General features: G+C 47.9%; 1 protein-coding gene across 1 annotated transcript in view; it reads left to right on the top strand.

The window, feature by feature from the left end:
- CASQ2 (calsequestrin 2) overlaps positions 1 to 19,657 on the top strand; it is a 28,717-nt gene extending 9,060 nt beyond the window's left edge. Inside the window, exons 2-11 of the mRNA XM_080575655.1 lie at positions 4,304 to 4,388; positions 5,105 to 5,205; positions 6,842 to 6,953; positions 7,450 to 7,523; positions 8,604 to 8,734; positions 11,701 to 11,746; positions 14,179 to 14,233; positions 14,753 to 14,853; positions 15,119 to 15,193; positions 17,688 to 19,657. Of these exons, the coding sequence (XP_080431781.1) occupies positions 4,304 to 4,388; positions 5,105 to 5,205; positions 6,842 to 6,953; positions 7,450 to 7,523; positions 8,604 to 8,734; positions 11,701 to 11,746; positions 14,179 to 14,233; positions 14,753 to 14,853; positions 15,119 to 15,193; positions 17,688 to 17,888 (981 nt within the window). The 3' untranslated portion in view covers positions 17,889 to 19,657. The remainder of the gene's footprint in view (positions 1 to 4,303; positions 4,389 to 5,104; positions 5,206 to 6,841; positions 6,954 to 7,449; positions 7,524 to 8,603; positions 8,735 to 11,700; positions 11,747 to 14,178; positions 14,234 to 14,752; positions 14,854 to 15,118; positions 15,194 to 17,687) is intronic.
- The last annotated feature ends 892 nt before the right edge of the window (positions 19,658 to 20,549 follow it).

Raw genomic sequence — 20,549 nt, 5'->3', positions numbered from 1 at the left:
TTCCACTCCAATTTGTAACCCTCTCTGATGGATTTTTTCTGCCATTTGACGGCAAAACCAACACCAAATGCAAGGTTCAGCACAATCCCTGCTGTCTGCAGCTGAAAGAGGATTGTGGCCAGACAGCCTGTCACATTTATAGTGGTGGCACTTCTACTGCTCTGTAACCAAAGATTTCAGAAGGACACTGTGAGTCTAATTAAATCCCCTGAAAGCTTCCCATCACCATACACCTAAGTTCAGACAGGTATGGCAGGTATGAAGCTGAGATGTTCTGGCAGGGAATTGTTTCTTTACGTCCCCATTATTCAGACTGACAGTACCTGCTGACACTATCCAAGACAAGGGTGGTGCTTGCTTACTTGGTGGTCCTCAAGCATCACTTTGGGCTGGCGCCTCTCAAAGATCCCAAAGAGCCGTGCCGTCCCCTATCCTTACCCAAATGAAAGCTGGATGTTAGCTGAGGGAAGCAGGAGAAAGGAGGAGTGCTCCCAAACTCACACCACGTGTTCCTGAGGATGCACAGGACACAGCTTGTGATCCCATAGCTAGAAAGCGTGCATTGCACAGGCTTCATGCACATGAGAGAAAGTCTGCAAAATATGTGTGGGTTATGAGCTTACAAGCCCCTGCCGTCTTTGCTGATGCTCTAAGTCAGGTTTACCTGCCCCAAAACTCCTGCTGTACCTCAGGGACTGCATGACCAGTTAGGTCCAGTTCTTCTGGGGCAGTTTCTCCCTTCCACCTCCCCATGCAGCTGTTGGAAGCTACATTACTCGCTATAGAGACCGACACAAAGGCAAGGGCTCTGGCTGGACAAGACTTCAAGCAATATGGATTTAAAAGGAGGAGAAGGAAAAGAAGAAGGAGGAGGAGGGGGAGGAGGAGGTGGTGGTGGAGGAGGAGCTGTGTTCTTACATTACAGCCACCTCCCTCCCACGGTTCCGAGCCAAAAGGATTGTCAAGATTAGAAACATTATCTGCATTCGAATCCCGCTAGCATTATGGAATCAGAAAATACTGTAAGGGGATATATAAATGCTTGATACTGTAATGAGGAGGGGGCAACCAGCCAAGCTGCTGTGCCTCTGGCACGCTCTATATTTTGCTGCCTGATGAGATTCAAATGTAGGTATGAGAATGCGCGCACACCTAGGCACTGGTCAGACTTGCCTGCCCCACTGGCAAGCAGCAAGGGCAGGAGCGAGGTCCGGCCCCCACATAGCTGGCACTGGAAAATGCCACCGTAGGCACTGGCACCCTGCAAAGGTCCCTGCCCCCGGGCGCTGCCACAGTGGAAAGAGCTGCAGCAAGTCTCATGTTGCAAAAAGATTTCCCCAGTGCAGGACCCCAGCACTCCACGGATGAGCACAGCCTGTACCGCTTTGCCTCCTTATCTTGTTAGCACAAAAGCCCAAACGAAGGGGGCAGGCTGCCCGCAGAGCTCACAGCTCCCTCCTCGCAGCCACACGTACGCACTGCACACTCTCATCAACACACACACTGTACACACTCTCACCTGTGCACACCCATCTTCTCTTGGGGTGAGCCTCCTCAGAGGGACACCTCCAAACATGCCTACAGGAAAGTCATCCTGTCGTCCACATTTTCTAGACACGTTTCCCCTTCCCAGCAAGCTTGTATGCTCACATACATGCCCCTGAAGAGCCACCTTGCATACGCTGCGTGTTTGCATACGCTGCTCCTGATCAAAGATTCCTCTTTTGCAAACATGTCTCACTCCCCACTCATGCCCGACCACTTGTCTGTAGCAGGTGTTGCAGCCTCACATGATGAAGGCACATATCTGAGCTTCTTCAAACACCCCCAAGAAACTCTAACCACCTCCTGCTTGCAGCAGTCAAGAGCTATCGGGATCAAACTGCATGTACATGACTAACATAGATATAAGTAAGTAGCCATTAAACTTGGAGCTAGATCAAGTGTGTTTAATGACTGGACAGTTTTCTTCCCTTGGTCCTTCTGTGTTTTACTTCTGGTCACAGCACGGCCAGAGCCTTAAGCTTTGACTGAGGAATCTCTTGCTGTTCTACACACCTGCTTCAGCACAGAGAGTGACTGACAATGTCCCCTAAAGCTGCTGGCTCCATCCCTTTTTCCAGTAAAGGCACAAATGCACATAAAAGAGAACAAAAAGCAACTTCTCTCACTACTACCTGCTTGCACATGTCTAGAGAGCTCAAGAGAGGTGTCCATCTCTTGCTGCTTTATTGGGTTATCAGCTGCTCTCAGGTGCTCTAACATGGATGGCCGTGGCCTGAGCCAGGAGATGGGGCACCAGAACTGGTCGTACCAATGTTCTGATGCATTACTGATATACATGTAAATACAGACCAGTGCGCTACCCTACTTAGGCAGCATCCCCTGTAAGCAAGAGCCCTAAACATGCAAGCCTCACCTGTATTTCAAAGCCGTAAAACTGCATGTTTCCTCCATAATATGGAGCACACCCTAAAGACAAGAGGCCACATGGCTGCAGGGCGATTAAGGCTGCGGTAATTGCATGTTGCTGTTCCTTGATGAAGATCTGAAAGGAAGATGTGGGTATACACTGCTGCAGGGGACATCCTTTGGAGAAAGAGGCTGTGATAGTTGGTGAAGAATGTCTTTCTGGAGGGCTTTGGAAGAGGCCTGGGGATGTGTATTTGGTGGAAAGGAGAAGACAACCATGTTCTCCAAAATAAAGGTTGCCTCCCTTCACATGAGCAAAGTCCCTGAGCCTAGAGTGCCTGCTGTCTTCCCCAAAATTTTGGTGAAGGGCTGAGCATTGCCAGTGTGGGGAGCTGCCCCGTGGCTTTTGCTCCTTGATGCACTGGATCGCTGCTCGCTCTTGCCACAGCCGGCTGCAGGCAGGGGTTATTTATAGCAGGGGAGCCAAGGGGACACGTGGCCACAGGTGCTGTGGCACCGGCTGACATTCAAACCGGCTTTGAGGCCAGAGGAGGGGTACCAAAATGGCCCCCGGAGGAGGGCAACGATCATAAATCAGCCTGCCACCTCTCTGGGAGCCACTTTTCTGCTGCCCTCTCCAGCTTCCCGTGGCTGAGCAGAGGCAGAGACATCCCAGAGGCTTCCGACCCCTCTTCCCCATCCCCAAATCCAGCAGGGTTTTGTGAGGGTGATGGGACAGCAGCATGCTCCCCAAGGCAGGGGACATAGTGGGAATGGCAAGGAAGGCCATCAGCATTGGAGGCATCCGCAGAGAGGCAGGGGAAGAGGAGGAGGGGGTGTTACAGCTGCTCGGTGGTCTGAGGATGATGTTACCACCCCGGTGGGTGCCTGTGGCAGGGCTAAGGAAGCCATCCGCTCGCTTCCCAGGGCGGCCACATGTCCCAGGAGCCTGGGTGGAATTCGCAGGGTCCTACCGCGGGGCACTTGCAGCGTGTCTCTCCTTTCCTCGGATATCTATTTTCACAAATCAGGCAGGAACTTGATATCGTCGAGAGGCCCCTTCATCAAAAATGATGGGAGCGGGGCAGCAGTTTCCAAAGCTGCGAGGAGACAAACATGAGTGTGGCTGGGATTAGCCTGGTTTCCTAAGGAAACCGGGCAAAAATGGGGACCTGGAACAGGGGGCTGGCTGAAGCCAGGACAGGAGATGTAACTTTTACAGCAGAATGGACTGCGTTGGATGTTAGCTCAGCCATGATGCTTTATTGCTCTGCCGTTACACACTGACTCGCCCACAGATCAACACAAGCCAGAGCATTTAAACACTTCTGGGTTTAGGTTTCCTTTCACGGAGATATCAAGAAAAGCAATATGGGACTGCTGTAGGGAGAAAGGAGACATGGGTATGGCCAAGAGCACCTGGTAGTGCAGCACCACCCTGTTTTTGCAAGGCCAGGGAGCATTTGCCACCAAATCATGCATAATCATTGCAGTGCCCTGGCTCTCAGCACTCCCAGAGTTAAAATAATATGCAGTGTCCATGTGTCACGGGTGCAGGTCTTTCTCCCAGCCGTGCCCACTGCTTCAGTGTCCCTGATGCAGCTGAGAGCGCTCTCCCAATGCCCAAGTGTGAAAGAGCAGCTGGCAGCACATGGTTTCACCAGCAAGCTCGGCGCTGCGACACAGTGGGAAGAAATCCAACCCGTGTGACCTCCAGGCAGCCTTATCTCAGCAAAGAGGCAGCATGTGATGCATGCCACCCATCGGCACCGCCTGGAAGCAAAATATGGGTCACTTGTGCCTGCTGTGCCACCCTGGCAGGCCACAATGTCCTTTAGCTACCCTCTGGCATTCGTGCTGCTAATGCTGGGCTTTGGTTCCTCCCCCACAGCTGGCAGCTCAGGTCCTGGAGCCCAGGAGCATCGGGTTTGGGATGGTGGACTCCAAGAAGGATGCCAAACTTGCCAAAAAGCTAGGTGAGTCCCATGTTTGATACGTCTGGAACAGCTTGGGAAGAGTGCAAGAGTGATGCCAGCCCGAGAAGCCAGCCCAATCCTTGTCACCAGGATGGAGAGGGTGATGGTGGCAACTGCACACCTGGGGAGGATCAGGTTGGGGGCAAGGTTGAGAAGGTTGAAGTTAAACTAAAGCAGAGAGCTTCTGCCTCTCCAGGAGGCAACAAACTGGCAGCCCTGACTGTTGTACTCCGCCATCACACAGTGCAGGAGTGCAGGGCACCTGATTTTGGAGCCTCCACAGTGATCTGCCATTCAAATCTGCCAGCCTGCCATCCGCAGCTTCTCTACCAAATGCTTCCAACTTTTGCCAAGGCTAGCTAAGCCTCAGAGAGTTTAAAACCCACTTTGGCTTCCTGGTCACTTTTTATGTTCACAGAGCTGAGCCTTCTCTAGGCAGAGAGCACAGCCCACACTAAGATCCATTTTCTATATAGTGACAGGTTGGTCAAATTTGGGGTGGTAGAGCAAGCTCAGGCTGAGGTCTGTCCCTCGTGCCATGACCCACCAGCCAGGAGATTGCCAGGGTTATTTCTGACTGGACCAACTCAGACGACTGGCAACTGCATTTTCCCAGGAGGTGTTGCCAGAGTAACCAGCAAGATGCTCCGTGGTAAAAAGAGTGATGCTTTTAGTGATGTGTTGTCCACATGATGTTTCCTGTCTCCTCCTTTCAGGCTTGGTTGAAGAGGGAAGTCTCTACGTCTTTAAGGAGGAGCGGTTGATTGAATTTGATGGGGAGCTGGCCACAGATGTCTTGGTGGAATTCCTCTTGGATGTAAGCACAGATAAGCTCAGAGCTAGACAAAGCTTCCCAGAGAAGACCTTGAAAATACTCAACTTTGCTAAAAAACAGAGGTTATTTTTATTTGAAACTCCATCCCTGTATGCTGCACACTGGCATACAAATTATATTGTTCGCCAACTTCCTAAATACTTGTCTGACCATGAGTTGCCAGAAAAGCCAATATCTTTATATCCCACCAACCACTTATATCTTAAAGACACTTTGCTCCCTTTCCTGTTTATGGAGTGTTTGATTGCTTGACTAGAGAGCTAGTCCCCCACCCCAGTTAGCAAGCTGGCATGCAAACACTTTGACATTTGCAAAATCCTTCACTCTTTTCTAAGAGCAGAAGATAAGAGTTATTTTCAAAAACCATAAAAGAAGTATAATTCCCATGGAACAACTAAAAACAGCTCAATTCATTGAAAAAAATAAATGTTGCAAACTACTTGCCCATTTCTGGACCCAACCACACAAACAACGCAGCGTGCTGCTGCCTCTTCAGCAAGCTTACTCAATTGCACCGCCAAAAACTAGAGAAGAGCAAGGCTGGGGAAGAGAAACAGCTCCCTAGACCCTCAGCTCCCCTTCAGCAATGCATTTGTGGCCACACGCATTAGACATGATGGGCAAAACACATGCAGGTGGCCTTGGGGACAGAAGTAGGGTCTCTCCCTCCCCACTGATGAGGGGTGCAGTGTAAGGCACTTTGTGAAGCTCTGTTGGCTGTGCTTTGTGGTGTGCTGCTGATAAATCATGTTCTGTGAACAAAAAGGGAGAGCAAGGACTTCTGTTCGTGTGTTTTCCACGCGAGGGAAAACAACTAGAAAAGCAGGGTAATAAAAGCAAATGCATCTGCAGTGCCTGGGCAGCCTGATCTCAAAGGAAAACAAACCCAGTGGTCCTCTACAGGCTTTACCGTGGCCTGCCTGCATGTTTTTCTAGTGAAGCCACACCTGTTAAAACCAGTGTTGCTTGGCAAAAATATGATCTGACCAAATCCTTTTACCAGCAGTGGTTATTTAAGAAACAAAGTTTGGACTAATGATATGGTAGATTGATCTTCCAACTTCCTCATCAAAAGTGTGATGTATCTGGGGCCGAAGCATGGGTTTAACCCACTCTGAATAGGTAGATCAGTATGGAAAATACACTTCCAGTCTTTCCACTGCTCCAAAACATCATTTGGCCACCCTTTAGCATGCCCTTTTTAACGTTTTCCAAAAGCATGTTCTTTGTAATCAGTTCTTCCAACAAATTACACTTAAAAATAAATATATCCATCTTTCAAAGAAGCCCACAGTCCCCATACCAGCCCCTTTCAACTGTTCTCCCTTCCTCTCAGCCTCTCCAAAGCCAGCTGCAACTGCTACCCCTTCTCTCTCATCACAACAGTCCCTCATCATCTATTTGGGCTACCCTGACCTCTCTCAGCCTCCCTCTTGATGCACCAGCCTGTGCAGTGAACCTACTAAGAGCTCCCTCTGAAGGTGACCTATGCCTCTTGGTTCCTTGCATTAAGGCAAAGAGCACCAAGCAGAGAAACTTGGTGATATCTTTCTTAGTCTGCTAGAGACACAGTGTGCCAGTCACAGGTTGGTGTTATCAAATGCATTTGTCGTGGCAGCTGCTAGAAGACCCCGTGGAGATCATAAACAGCAAGCTGGAGCTTCAGGCCTTTGACCAAATTGATGAAGAAATCAAACTCATTGGCTACTTCAAAGGAGAAGACTCTGAACGTAAGATGCATGTGTCCCTTGAGGGACTTGGAGCCTTGGTGGGGGCGCTGGGGGGTCATTGGTTCCTGCTCATGAACATTAAGGGCAAGAGATGCTGCAGTGCAATAGTTGCTGGAGGATGAGGTACACATTAAGTACCATCTTGAGAAATGTAAAGCAGCAGCAAGCAAGACAACTTTGGGCAGCCTGGCCCCAGTGCTGGAGCACCTCCTTGCATTTCCCAGGGTTTTTGTGCTGATTGCAGCCCCTGCTCTGTGTGGCACGCTGGGATCTGTAGTTTTCCTGAGCCCTGTAGGGCTGCACAAAGCATGTCCCGTTTGCCCCACGTGAAATGGTTCTTGTTTGTAAACCCTGGAAGAGTGGAAGAAACACAGTGCTGTCATCTGCTGTATCTTGTAATAATTTATAATTGCTCTTCCCTTGTGCCTTCTGCGCTGATCAGAGCGAGACCAGCTGTCTATGACATCTTTTCTTCATTCCCCTTTTCTCCTTCCAGATTACAAGGCATTCGAGGAAGCTGCTGAACACTTCCAGCCCTACATCAAATTCTTTGCCACATTTGACAAAGGGGTAAGCATCCACGGGAGCTCACAGCCTCCTTTCTGCACAGCTTAGATCTTTTCAGTTGCAAAGGTCTAGGCTCTGAAGTAAGAAGTTAAGAGTAAGCCTTCCCTAAATCTCTGGGTGTTGTGTTTTGGGTGCACTGGTGCAAAGAATGAGAGAACGTGGTCCTGGGAGTCCTGCTGTAGGATACCCTGCTTGAACAGGGTTGTTGGGCCAGATGACCTCCAGAGGTCCCTTCCAACCTCACTGTTCTGTGAATTTGTGGACCAAGGGAGCCATCCAGCCATCAGAGCTCAGCTATACCTTCCTCCATCTCTGCAGCTGGCCCCGGCCCTCCCGGGCCATGAGCTGCTGCATCACCTTCACAGTGGGCATGTCACTGCAAGGATGGAGCAAGGCTGGCATGCAGGAATGAGAAGCGGGAGTCCTTTGCTCTGCTGAGGCTCATCTGCTTTTCTGTTTGAGGCTCTCGAATCTCAGACAGATGAGATAGGTGTACTCCTACTTCATGCTCCTTGTGTTCAACACATAAACAGCAATGAGCTGCTCTGTGGAATAAATGGGAGATGCTCAAATAGGGGTCGTAGAAAAAAATGGAACAGAAGAGGCATAAGGTGCAAACAGATCCTGTGTTTATCACAAAACCTTGCTTTTCCTTTAACTTCCATATCTACCACTTACATGGTGTTTTTCAGAGGCTCAGGATGTTCCCAGACTTAATATCTGGCTCCAGCTCCTTGTTTTGAGCATTCCTGTAACTTGTGGTATTTGTGTCTGCTTTTGGGTTTGGCCCTGTTCCAAGACGAAAGGCCGTTTCTGCAGCATGAAGTCAGGTCCGTAACCAGCTCCATTAGGCTTGTGAGACTTGGACTTTGGCCTTGCTCTGCCCCAGTGCTTGACAATAGTAGTGCAGAAAGCATCAGTGGTTTTTATAGCAAGACTCACACATGTTTTGCTGGCCACCCCTAAGAGTGCATGCTATGAGAGAGAAAGCGCCTTGACCTCAGCTCTGCCACCAGCAGAGGCTCTGGGTGGGCCAGGAGGCACCTCAGGCTCACTCACCTGTGGCCATCTGCCCTGCAACAGGTCGCCAAGAAGCTAGGTCTGAAGATGAACGAGGTGGACTTCTACGAACCGTTCATGGACGAGCCTGTTCACATCCCCGATAAGCCTTACACGGAAGAGGAGCTGGTTGAATTCGTGAAGGAACACAAAAGGTACGTGGTGTACAGGATGCTCCTGGCCACGGGAAGTAGGCAAAGGTGTCCATCATCACAGGCTTGACCCTCCAGGGCAGCCCTTCTCAGTAAAACTGAGGGTGACTACCACATTTTGGCTGTTTGCTGACCCATGCTTGAGATTTTGATGGCTCTTTCCACTCCCTGATCCCACATAAACACATGGAGTTAAATACAAGGGCACAGCTATCTGTGAAGCTCTGCATTTTTGCACCCTTAAAAAATACAAGGGACCAGAAAAGAGCTAAAGAAAAACAGGGCCATTGATGCTGCTAGGGCACCACAAGTAGGGAGATTTGTATTCACACACATACACAAGGTTTAGAGACAGGAGCTTGTGTCTTGAATCTGCAACTTGGAGACAGATCTCTGCTTTTTTTTTTTTTTTTTTTTTTTTTTTTTTTTTTTTTAAGGTATGAAGGGGTCCTCTATTTCCCACGTACTCTCAGGTCACTTTGCTGACCTCCTGGACTTCCTGACCTTGGCCGTTCCCATCTTCTTTCCCAAGCTGTTTCTGTCAAGCAGCAGCAGCATCAGGAGGCTGATTAAATGCAGTCAGCTAAATGCTAGCCTAATAAGGCAAGCCCTCCATCAGCACAGAACTGCAGTGAAAACTCCCCATGTCTTACATTTTTTGAGATGCTATGTTGCACTCGGTAAGAGCCATTTATTTTGTCAGTGCCAAGGCTCAGAAGGGGATTTAAAGGAATCTCAAGGAATTGGATGCCTGCTCTGGTTAGAATACTTTGATTACCTGTGCAAAATGCTGGGGGTGGACCAGCATTTTGGGGAACCCCCCCCCCATTTTGGTGTAGCAACATGGGGCTGAATTCTGCTTCCTGAAATCACCTAAAATGCATTTACTCTGATCTCTTTAGCACAGGGGACTAACTGGTGTAAATCTGGAGTAACTCCACTGACATCAGCATATATTGGCGTGCTCAAAGTCCTTTGCTCCAAGCTTCCTTCCTCCAAGACCTTCCCCCCTAAAATGGCTAGGGAAAGCATCTGAAAAGCCATGTACAAGTACATTACTGTGCATTCTTTCAACATAATCTCTAGTTTCTGACAAAGAGCAATGAGGACGTTTTCTGGGTCAAAAATTTTATCCTTGACCTTGTGCTTAGTGGCTATTTCTTTGATTTTTGTCATTTTTTACCTCATTTCTACTTTGATGCTGAAAGTATCCAGTTGTAATGTGGTCCACTGGCGAACTATGCATTGCATCATACAAATATTCCTCTTTGTTCAGTTTATGCCTGCCACCTGATAATTTCTCTGTATGCCTGCTAGCTCTTGTGCTATGAGGAACAATGACTAGCCATTCCCTGTTTCAATTCTTTTTATCATTCCTGACATTTTTTACACCCCTGCCAAACCCCTCTTCAGTCACATATTTTTCAACACAAAAAGGTCTCATCCGGTTACTCTCTGTGAAACAGCGGCCATTCCATACCTTTGTTTACCACTGCCATGTTTCCACGTACCTGTTTTAGTTGTCCCATAAGATTTTCGTGAAGAGACGATCCGAAACACAAATGAATTCAGTGTGGGGGGTGCACAGTGGAGTTGTCCATTGCCATAACAATACAATGTGTTTTGCTCTTCAGCCATTTCCTAACCATTTGCAAACTTCTTTTTGCCTTTTGCCTTTGGAGCTGCTGCGTTCTCAGTTTGTGACACCTGGGCCTCTTCGCTGAGAGGCAATAATTGATGATAACCAATTTAGAGCCCGTTGCTGCACCTGTACAATCAGGGTTGTTTTTCTGCAAGTGCGTTACTTCCTATATGTCTATCCATCATGCAGACACTCGAGTCTCAGGAGACGCCTCTGTGACTCCTCACCGTCAGGCTTGGTGTTGGCCGTCTGAGTAATTGGATATGATAAGCAAATGCTGTCATCTTCCTATTTCCCAGCTTTTTCAGATTATGTAAAAATATGTTATGCATATGATCATGTCAAAGCATATGCTGTGAATCTTAATTGGCTCCTCAGAGCCCTTAGGAACCTTTAAAAATGTGAATCTCCACTGCTCTGGTAGTGAGGCAAACCAAAGCGACAGGTTACACATCTCCTTAATGCCACCTCATCCTGGCCATATGCTGCCACTCCCTTTAACAATTTGTCCTAGGCCCTCATCGACTGACACTTCTCTTTGCAGCAGCTCTTGGGGCTGGTCTGCCACAAAGAGCTGCCGTGCTGGGGGAACCTCCCTGGACACTGATGCCACAGTCAGCAGAGCTGCAAAAGGTCACTTGTGCTGTCTGCTATGGGCTTGTGTCCCTTGGGTGCTCACCTCTCAACCTGCCAGGCTTTCTGACAGGCTTCCTGCTTTGGATGTGTCCAAAAATATTTACTATTCCTTTTTTTCACCCTGTTTGAACTACTTCTCAAAAAAAATTCCTTTGGTTGGTCTTGCGATTTAAATGTTCGTTCCATTGGTTATTATGATATAATTCTTCTTGCCAGAGGTTATTTTTTGCTTCAGCAGAGTCTGGGGAGACTTTTATGGTGGAATTAAGCTGGGGTGGAACTGACAGAAAAAGGGAACAAGGCCCCATAGGAAAACAAGAGTGTGAACAGCCCAGGGACTGCAAAACAAAAGTGAATGGGCCAGCTCACGCTCTCAGCATGGACAGAACAATCTGCCATGTGTGGCACTGATTCCCTAGCATGTCCCAGCACAGAGAGGCGTCTCATCTTCCCGAGCACAAATAACGTCTGCACTGACTCCAGAGGGGCAAGGGCAGGGTTTTATCACCATGCATGAAAGCAGAAGTTGACCCTCTCTGCCCCCAGGTTCACGTTCAAAATGTGGTGGCTTACAGTTCTGACTCCAGCCACTGATCAAATGTGCCATGGTGACCCTGACCTTGACACCAGCATTGTTGTTGTGTGACAGTGCTGGATGTGTCCTCAAAGAGCCTTTTTGTCCTCTTTTCAGAGCCACCTTGCGGAAGTTGCGTCCAGAAGACATGTTTGAGACGTGGGTAAGCACATGTGGGTGGGGAGCCTTGCATCCCCTACTAGCTTCCAGAAAGAAACAAACCCATTCTGGCTACTGAACCACTTCTCCAAAGACCCGGCCTCCGGCTGAGCAAAATAAATAAATAAATAAATAAAACGAGAAAAGAAAAAAAAAACACAACAGCAACAAAAAGTTTCTCAGTATCATAAATAATTAATTCCCAAGAACCAACTATTCTCCCCCAGAAATGGAAGACCAGAAGCTAGTCTCAGTTAAGTAACTATTCCAGCCGCCCCAAAGTATCTGTTTTTGATTATCTCTGTAGCAACCATGGAATAGAGATGCAGAGCACCCTTGAGAAGGATTATCTAATGGGCGTCAGTGATGGTGGTGGAGCGACCAGGGTGGCCTTCTCACTGGGGGAGTTACGGAGATTATACCGAATGGATGACTCATGGAAGTTGTGCTGGAGCAGCTGTACAATTCAAAACACAATCGAGGGCAGGCAATTCAGCTAATTATATAGATTGCAGAGCAAATCATCTGTTGATTGCTCTTCTCACAGTGTGAGAAAGCTGCAAGTCAGCAGTCATGAAGAACTAACTAGCAGTTTTGAAAAGATAGCATGCACAGGTCTCTCCTGGTCTGCAAAGCAGGGGAGGAAGGATAGGGTCAAAATTAAAGAAAAATTGTGTATTACAAATTATTCCTTTGCTGTGAATGAATAAGATGTTAATAGCCATTTAGGGAACTTTAAGTGCCAGCTGAACACTGGGAAAAAAAAGCTGAGCAGGTGCCTTATAGATGTTAGAGTAGTTGCAGTCATTCCTCCAAAAATCTCAGTACAGCAGTTTTAACAGCATTCGATATACAACATGAAATGCCGTGGGACTCAGAAGCACCAAAAACCCTGGGAATCTTTAATACAACAAGGCAAGAGGTAATAAAACTGTATTAGGAGTTATGAGTCACTAAGGCGTGATAGGTTTTTATTTGTTTTGAAATACAGATTCTGTGTAGAATATGGCTTCCTAGATCCATTGAAGTCCCTCAAAGTTATTTTCGTGGGCTTCAGTGGGACCCAAATTTCACAGGCAGTGATTTTAATTTCATACTGAATACATTCTAAAATAACCTCCAGAGAAGTATGAATTGTCAGTGGTAGGATATTTGCTTGAAAAACAGCATAGGAATACAGAGCTCGCCTCTGCTACAAGCAGGAGACCTGCATCGACACCATGACAGGCTGGGTTCTGGTCTTGATGCAAGTTCAGAGTGGCTTCACTGGAGTTACTCCAGTTTTATTTGTTGCATTGGAGGTCAGAATATAGATATATTAGATAACAATATATATACTTTTAAATATATATATAGGTTTTATATATATTTGTATTTTTCTGTCTGACACTGCTGCTGGCAAATACGGAGAAAAAGCAATGTTATAGATTTTGCCAGCTGTAAGTGGTCTGAATCCCAAAGTAAATCTGCCCAGAATGCTCCTGTGAAAACATATTCCCCAAAGACACCAGCAAAGGCCCAACACCTGCTATTGTTTTTAAAGATAATGTTTTCCACTTAATCTTTCAGGTTTTTTTTTTTCCTTTCAGTTTTTGATGGTGGCTTTGTCACCTCTGGGCTCAGAATGGAAAAGAAATTAGCATTTAGATGGGAATTTCTTCTCGCATTAAAACCAATTGAAATGGAAACCAGGACCAGCAGCGGGTGAGGAACGTGAAGCCGTTCCGTGGGAGATGACATTCATAGCAGGCGGATGATGAAGCAGCCGGCAGATCGATTGGCCTTTGCCAATATCATTAACCATTGCTCACGTGTCTCATGGAGAGAAGCAGCCTCCCAGGCTGTCATTTCTATTCCCAACTCATTTTAGCCTCAAATTGAGCCTCCCACTCAATGCCCTTCACTGTTCAGAGACCCTCACATAAAGCAGAGACCCCTCCCTACACAAGCAATGCCAAATAAGCCACCTCACCTCCCAAAACAGGAGGGAACCTCCTTCATTGGCCCTGAAGGAGGATGTTTGGGGGCTGAGCGTGATAGGGGAGATATTTGTAGTCCCAGAAGCAGTTGCAAATTGACAAGGTTAGGTGACTTTGCGCATGGTGGGTGAGCCCCTATTCCCATGCTAGTGGGTCCTCAACATTCTCTGCAAGCAAGGTTTTGCCCCACACCATCAGAAGCTCTCTTGCTTTTGCCATCACAGTGCCCACCTCATTTTTAGTCACAGGACTTCAGCAATGCTACCCAAATAACCTGGTTCAGTGCCTGCTGCTTCCACAACCCAGCCTCACCTCGGCTCCCATTTCTGGTGTCTCAGTGGGGCCTCCTTTTGCGACTGTGCTGTGTGTTCAAAGGTATCCCACCACTCCTCGTCTCCAGAAACCACCCTGTCCTCTCTCTCTGGACCATCAATAAGAATATTTTTGTTGTTTGCAGGAGGATGACATGGAAGGAATCCATATCGTGGCCTTCGCTGAAGAAGATGACCCAGGTAGGAGGCCATTTTCCTCCTCGCATGACTCCCACAACTCCCACAACCAGCAAGGAAGCAGAGGCCCGGGCACCGAGATCTGTCCCTAACTCTGAGTCTGTCTTGCTGTGTGAATTGGGAATGTGCTGAGGGCTGTTTTTGTCACATGCACGCAGGAAACCCGTGGGCACTGGTTCCTGAAAAGCCGTGGAATCGGTGATTTTCAATGCCATCAGCATGCCGAAAAGCTTCAGCCTCTCAGGAGCTCAGCTCCTCCCTTGCCACAAGAAAACAGTGACAATGTTCCACTCTGTGGAGGGATTATGAGGCTTAATTCATGTGTAACTAATTTCAATACCCGAGGAGGATGCTCCAAATTAAAAGCCTTATTATCAGAAGAAAAGGCAGGGAGACAGCGTTTTAATGAGAATTATAAACAACTCCTGCATTCACAGAGGGTGAGGGAAGTCAAAAAACACACAAGCAAAAGTAGCTGGGTGTTTGTGGGAGAGGGCTGTAGAGGTTCTTCTGTCATTTCAGACGGCTTTGAGTTCCTGGAAATCCTGAAGCAGGTTGCCAGGGACAACACCGATAATCCCGACCTGAGCATTGTGTGGATTGACCCCGACGACTTTCCTCTGGTGAGTGGCAGGGGCTGGTTTCCTTCCTTGGTTTGGTGCCTGGATGTGTGCACACACACAGGAGCACAGGAATCGCCCCAGCCCATGCACAGGCTGCAAAGGAAGGGACACAGGACTAGGGGCTATCACTGGGAGCTACTCATTTGGGTGGCCTCTCTTCCCTCCTGCCTCCATGTGTGGTCCCCTCCCCACGGGCTGTCCACCTGAATTTAGACAAAGGGGTATTGCAAAGGTCCTGGTTGAGTTTTGTTTCTCGCTCCCGCAGCTGATCACTTACTGGGAGAAGACCTTCAAGATTGACCTGTTCAGGCCACAGATCGGCGTGGTGAACGTCACAGACGTGAGTAGCATGTGTCCGAAAATCCAGCAATCCCAAGATTAGAGTGCTCAAAATGATGGGGCCCAAGGCAGAAAACAGATCTGCTGGCATCAGTAGGATTTCTACCAAGTGCAAGGAGACCAGGCTTTTTCCCTGAGGAAGAAGCATCAGGACCTCCTCATCCCCATGTTCAAGTGGAGTTCTAACACCTCCAACGTTGGGGTTTCAGTCTGAGCATATTTCTGCTGCTGAGTTGCACACAACACACTTCTGCCAAGGACAAGACCATCCCTGTGGTCTGAGCTTTAGGGCTTTGCCAGGTTTCACTTTCAAGGTCTCACATTTCTACCCTGCCCTGCAGCATGCGCCTTTGTCCATGCATCTTTGTCCATGCTGCTCTGACTGGACCTGGCTGGGTTTGTGGAGGAAAAGCTGTGCTCAGGACAGAGAAATGGGGAAAAAAGGAGGGTGTTTTTGCAGCAGAAGCAGAAAAGCACAGCTTGTGTGTAGGAGGGAAAGATGGTCCCCAGCAGATGACAGGGAGCAACCTCACAGATCAAAAATGAATAAATAAATGCACAGCTGTGATGAGAATATGACATAATCTGGTAAATGAGGGATCCTGCTGGGGTGAAGAGGGTGTACTAGGGTTTGTCCAGGCCATCCTCCGCCTCAGCCACCACTGTGCAAGAGGTGCTGGAGGGTCAGGGGTGGGAGGAGGAGACATGTCCACCTACCCATCTACCTTCAAGCTAGAGAGCTCTGGGTCTGATGTCAGGTTGCCTGTGCACAGTGGTAGGGAAGGCAAAGTGATGGGGTTATAAAGAAAGCAAAGACCCTGGATTTTGCCCATCCTGTTGAAGGGAATGAGAAGGAGGTGCTCATGTTGGTTTAGGAGATACAGATTAGGTGCAGTGCTGGCTGGATGTGCCCTGTGTTTTAGAGCAGCATCTGTCAGACGATTGGGCAGACAAAGAAAAAGGAAGAGAGCCAAGGTAGCATCTGTCACCTACCATCATGAGATAGAGGAACAGACAAGCCAGAAATAGAGCCCAAGCCTTCCATTTTTTCCCTATATTACTAGCCCATGATATATCTTTTTGCTGTATTTGCTGCAGTTGGCTGTGTTTAAGTCACGTCAAAGTGACATTAAACAGCTATCAATGGAAATTCGTGGAAGGAGGACTGTCAGCAGCAAGAGAATCATTTACAAAGCAGTAATAGGCAGGAACATATGCCTTATTATCTGACAGCCACTAAGAGACCTGTAGAAACTCATACTTTATCTAGATTTGATATAGTAAATGTTTCAGATTGTTGATTATAGTATTTGCAGGTTTTACTTCTTTCCTCTTAAGTCTGTTTTCTATTCCTCAAGAGAGAGATTTAAGAAAGTTCTAGGTTGGCTGGTGATATCTAAAACAAACATTGAGCTCATTTCGCTATTTCAGTGTTACATCACGGCTTTCAGTGGAGTTACACAGGTACAAAGTGAGGCTTACACAGCAGAGAACAAATAAACACTCCTGTTGGCTTCAGTGGACATAACCCCTGTGACCCCATCACTTCTCTAAAAACCTGCCAATGCAAACAGCAGAGCTCCCAGAGGCCCCCACTGGCCCCATCGCATTGTTGTGGCTCAGGACTAGTGCCATGACACGCTGCAGAACATTGCTGCTCTTTTTGCAGAGGATCTTCTCTAGATGCAATGTGCCCACTCCCCTCCAGTTTGTCTGAATCTGCCCCTTTTTGCCACAGGAACTGTCCTGGGGTCAGGGACAAGGTCATTTGCATGAAGTAAGAGCTGCTTGCTCAGTTTAAGGAGGGAAATATTGTAGAAGAAATACAGCATAAGAAAGCCCCCAGCATATGAAAAGCTCTTGCTTCTGCAACATCAAACGCTGAATGAGGTAACCTGACAGCACCTCTGTGAAATAGGAGGCTGATCCTGTTTTGCAGAGAGGGGACAGTGAAGGGAAAAGGGCTTACTCGGGTGTTTGCCCAAGGAACCTGTAGCAAAGCAGAGGGAAAATCTTTCATTTCCGGGTCTCAGAGATAATCTAAGCTGTGCTTCCTGTCCCTGGCTAATAGCTGCAATTAGGCAGCACATTCTTACTGCATTTCAGATGTGTTGTTACTGAACCCCACCCTTTACCCCTCCAGTTTATGGAAGTAATGCAGACAGCTGGAGAGAAAGAGCAGGGGGGACCCATAGTCCATGTAAAGACCCATAGTCCAGCTCTTGCTGACAGGTGTAAGCAGTGCAGGAGTAGGAACAGGAATCTAACATGGGGCGAACAGCACCACACACTCCTGTAGACCCATCAAGCAGTCCCACTGCTCGCAATCAGATGCAATGTCACATCGTGCGGGAGTGGTAATTTTGGCAGAGAGATATTGTGGCTGGTCCTGCCCACAGGCAGTAGGGAGGGAGCTAATACCACCACCATCCCTGCATCCTAGCCGGTGCCCAGCCCTTATCACCACAACAGCAACGAATCTGATCTCTTTGCAGGCTGACAGCGTCTGGATGGAGATCAGAGACGATGATGATCTGCCCTCAGCCGAGGAGCTGGAGGACTGGATAGAAGACGTGCTTTCTGGGAAGATAAATACTGAAGACGACGATGATGATGATGACGACGATGATGACGACGACGATGATGACGATGACGATGATGATGATGATGATGACGACGACGATGACGACGACTAATTGTGACTCTGTACAGTTTGACTTGTGGGGGCCGAGAGGCCTCCCCCCGCGGCAGGTCCCTCCGTTGGAAGACCTGTGTTTGAGCGTCAGCAAGCACCGCCTGCTCCTCCTTTCCCCCCTGCCCCGCTCTCCCCGCCCTTGCTGGGACCCCCGGCCTGATTCTCAGCGGTGCTGAGCCAGCAGAACTGCCCCCGCAGCGGGTGGCACCGGCAGGCACCCAGCACCGCTGTAAATCATGCCTCCTTAGGAAGGACAATAGGAATCTGCAGGGAACCTGCCCCAGTGCCCAGTGCAGGAGGAAAGCGCCCGCCTGCTCGCTGCCAGAGGGACACAGGGAGCCAATTTGCATTTTCCGTGCTCATTGGCCCTGCATGCACATGCAAAGACCAAGTCTCACTCCAAGACATAGGGAAGGTCACTGCAAAGTTTAGCCCTTTTATTAAACAAAATGCCCTTTGCAGCTACTCTGCCAAGACCACCGACTCTTGCAAGTTCTGCTGCACGAGACCATAGCAACTCATTAACATGCTAGGAGCAGCAAAAAGGTTTGGGAGGGGAGGAAGGTTTTAGGGACGCTAGTTAATTTTCAGAGTCCATAAAAAAACAGGATACTCATATCAAGCAAAAGGTAGGGCAGGTGGTGTGATACAGGACATCACAGCTTGGAGGTTCTTGAATTTGGAAGTTTTTGAATGCTGGAAAGGCTGATTCAGGCCTGAACCCAAACTCTGGAGGCTGAACACCACAGCACTGAACCAAACCATTGGTTCTAAAACTCAGAGAAACACCAGAGCAGACCCCAGGCCAGTTACAAACTTCTTCAGCCAAGTCTGTGCTGGGTCTACCTTCCCTTTCAGGTGAGCTTCAGCTGGATTAAAGGTGGTTCACGAGATAGCATACTCCTGCCCATGGAAACATTCTGAGGGGCTCACCCTGAAGCCCCCTATTCCCCATGACCTTCCAAGCTTTATCTGACTTTTAACTTAAATTCCACATAGCATCTTTTCCCATGACCAAGCTGCTAGGAGGGAACATATCCATCCAACCACATTAGATGCTGGATAAAGTGATTTGGGCTATGAGCAGCGAAAGCATTCGAGCTGTTTGGCCTTAACATATTCACTTGCAAAGTCGCTCCCTGCTTAGAGGCTGAGATGTCCCATGGTAGCCTGTGAGAAGCTCTTTTTACTGCAGACTGAGGAGCTCAAGGCGTCATTTCAAAGCCAACGGTGTCACATCATACAAAGCTACTCAGTCCTAGCGAGTGCAGCTCCATCCATGTGCAGGTCACTTCAACAGTTAGGTCTCCCTGCTTTCCCATGCCAGCAGATTTCAATTGTCTTAGCTTATTAGGTTTGACAATAGTGCAATGAATGGAGAGCTTGGAGACAGCTTTATCTTTATAAATACATTTATAAATATATTTTCCAGTCATTCAGACTCGTTAGCAAAGATAGGGTACACATGTCCTCTCTTGAAACAGACAAAAAACATTGTTCTGGTCTTTCTTTTACTGACTCATGTCAGAGATAAGTGATGTTAGTGGAAATTACAGCGCAAGGGGCAGGAGAATCAGAGCTCACTATATGAATGCGAATTAGCCTGATGAGAAACAAGGTTTACACACCATATATTTCCTTTACTGGATGAACTGCAAAGCAAGATTTTACAGATTTCTTTTTTTTCCTGCCTGTTGGTCAGTCTCTTTGTCTCTCTCTTTCTCTCTATACATGAGCTGAAATAGAAATTGGAAATTACTGGTATAAAAAGGCTGAAGTACTGATATACTTCTACATGTGCCATGTCCCATTGGTGGAAGGTGCCAGCATGAACACGCAGCTATATATCTGTGTATCTCTATGCATATGAATGAATACTGTGCTGACGTGGCAGATGACTGTAGGCTGTGCTACCTCCTCATTGAAGATCAAACAGTCAAACAGAGCACTTCTGAGGCACAATCTGCTAGACTAATAGACAGGATAGCAAAGCCCCAAGTCAGCTATTATATGTTTGCCCTTTCTTGCTTCTTTATGATGCATAAACGCTGCCTGGAAGCCTCAAGCCAAGTGTGTTTGGGGAAACCATGGGGGTGTTCACACTGGCATTGAGAACAACTCGGGCCCATCCCAGAGGACTTGGTGGATGGAGACTTTTGGAAGGCTTGAAATGCAGTGTGCTCTCAGGTTCCCTCCTCCATGCACCAGCCTTCTGCTCTTCCCTTTAAATAATTTCAACCAGGGGTTTGCTGGAGAACCCCAGCTTAGAGAGAGAGGGAGCAAGCTGGACTCAAGACTCCTTCATGCACATAGGTAAGAAAAAAGAACAGGCTAAACTGGCAGTTTAGTAGTCTCTTAGTCTGTGATTAAGGGACAAATGCTGCTTATGTTGCTCACCAGAGAAAAGTACATGCTTATCTTTACCCTGGGGCTATTCTCAGGAGTAAAGTGTGCAAGATTTTATCCTGCACATGGTAACTTCTTTAGCAGCCTACAAAGGCCCTGCAGCACCAGGTCAGTCATTGCAAAGTCCCATCACTGTCTATAAACATGAAGAATAATGAAGAATTACTCTATTGCCTTTCCCAAATGGCACTGTCCCTAGGCATCCCAATTGCCTGTGTACTTTCCATACAGTACGTCTCCTCCCACACAGGATATC

This window comes from Anser brachyrhynchus, assembly GCF_964034855.1.
Source record: "Anser brachyrhynchus genome assembly, chromosome: 1".
In the NCBI taxonomy this organism is placed as follows: Eukaryota; Metazoa; Chordata; class Aves; order Anseriformes; family Anatidae; genus Anser; species Anser brachyrhynchus.
Note: the sequence above shows the minus strand (reverse complement) of the source record. Positions and strands in the feature narration are given on the sequence as shown.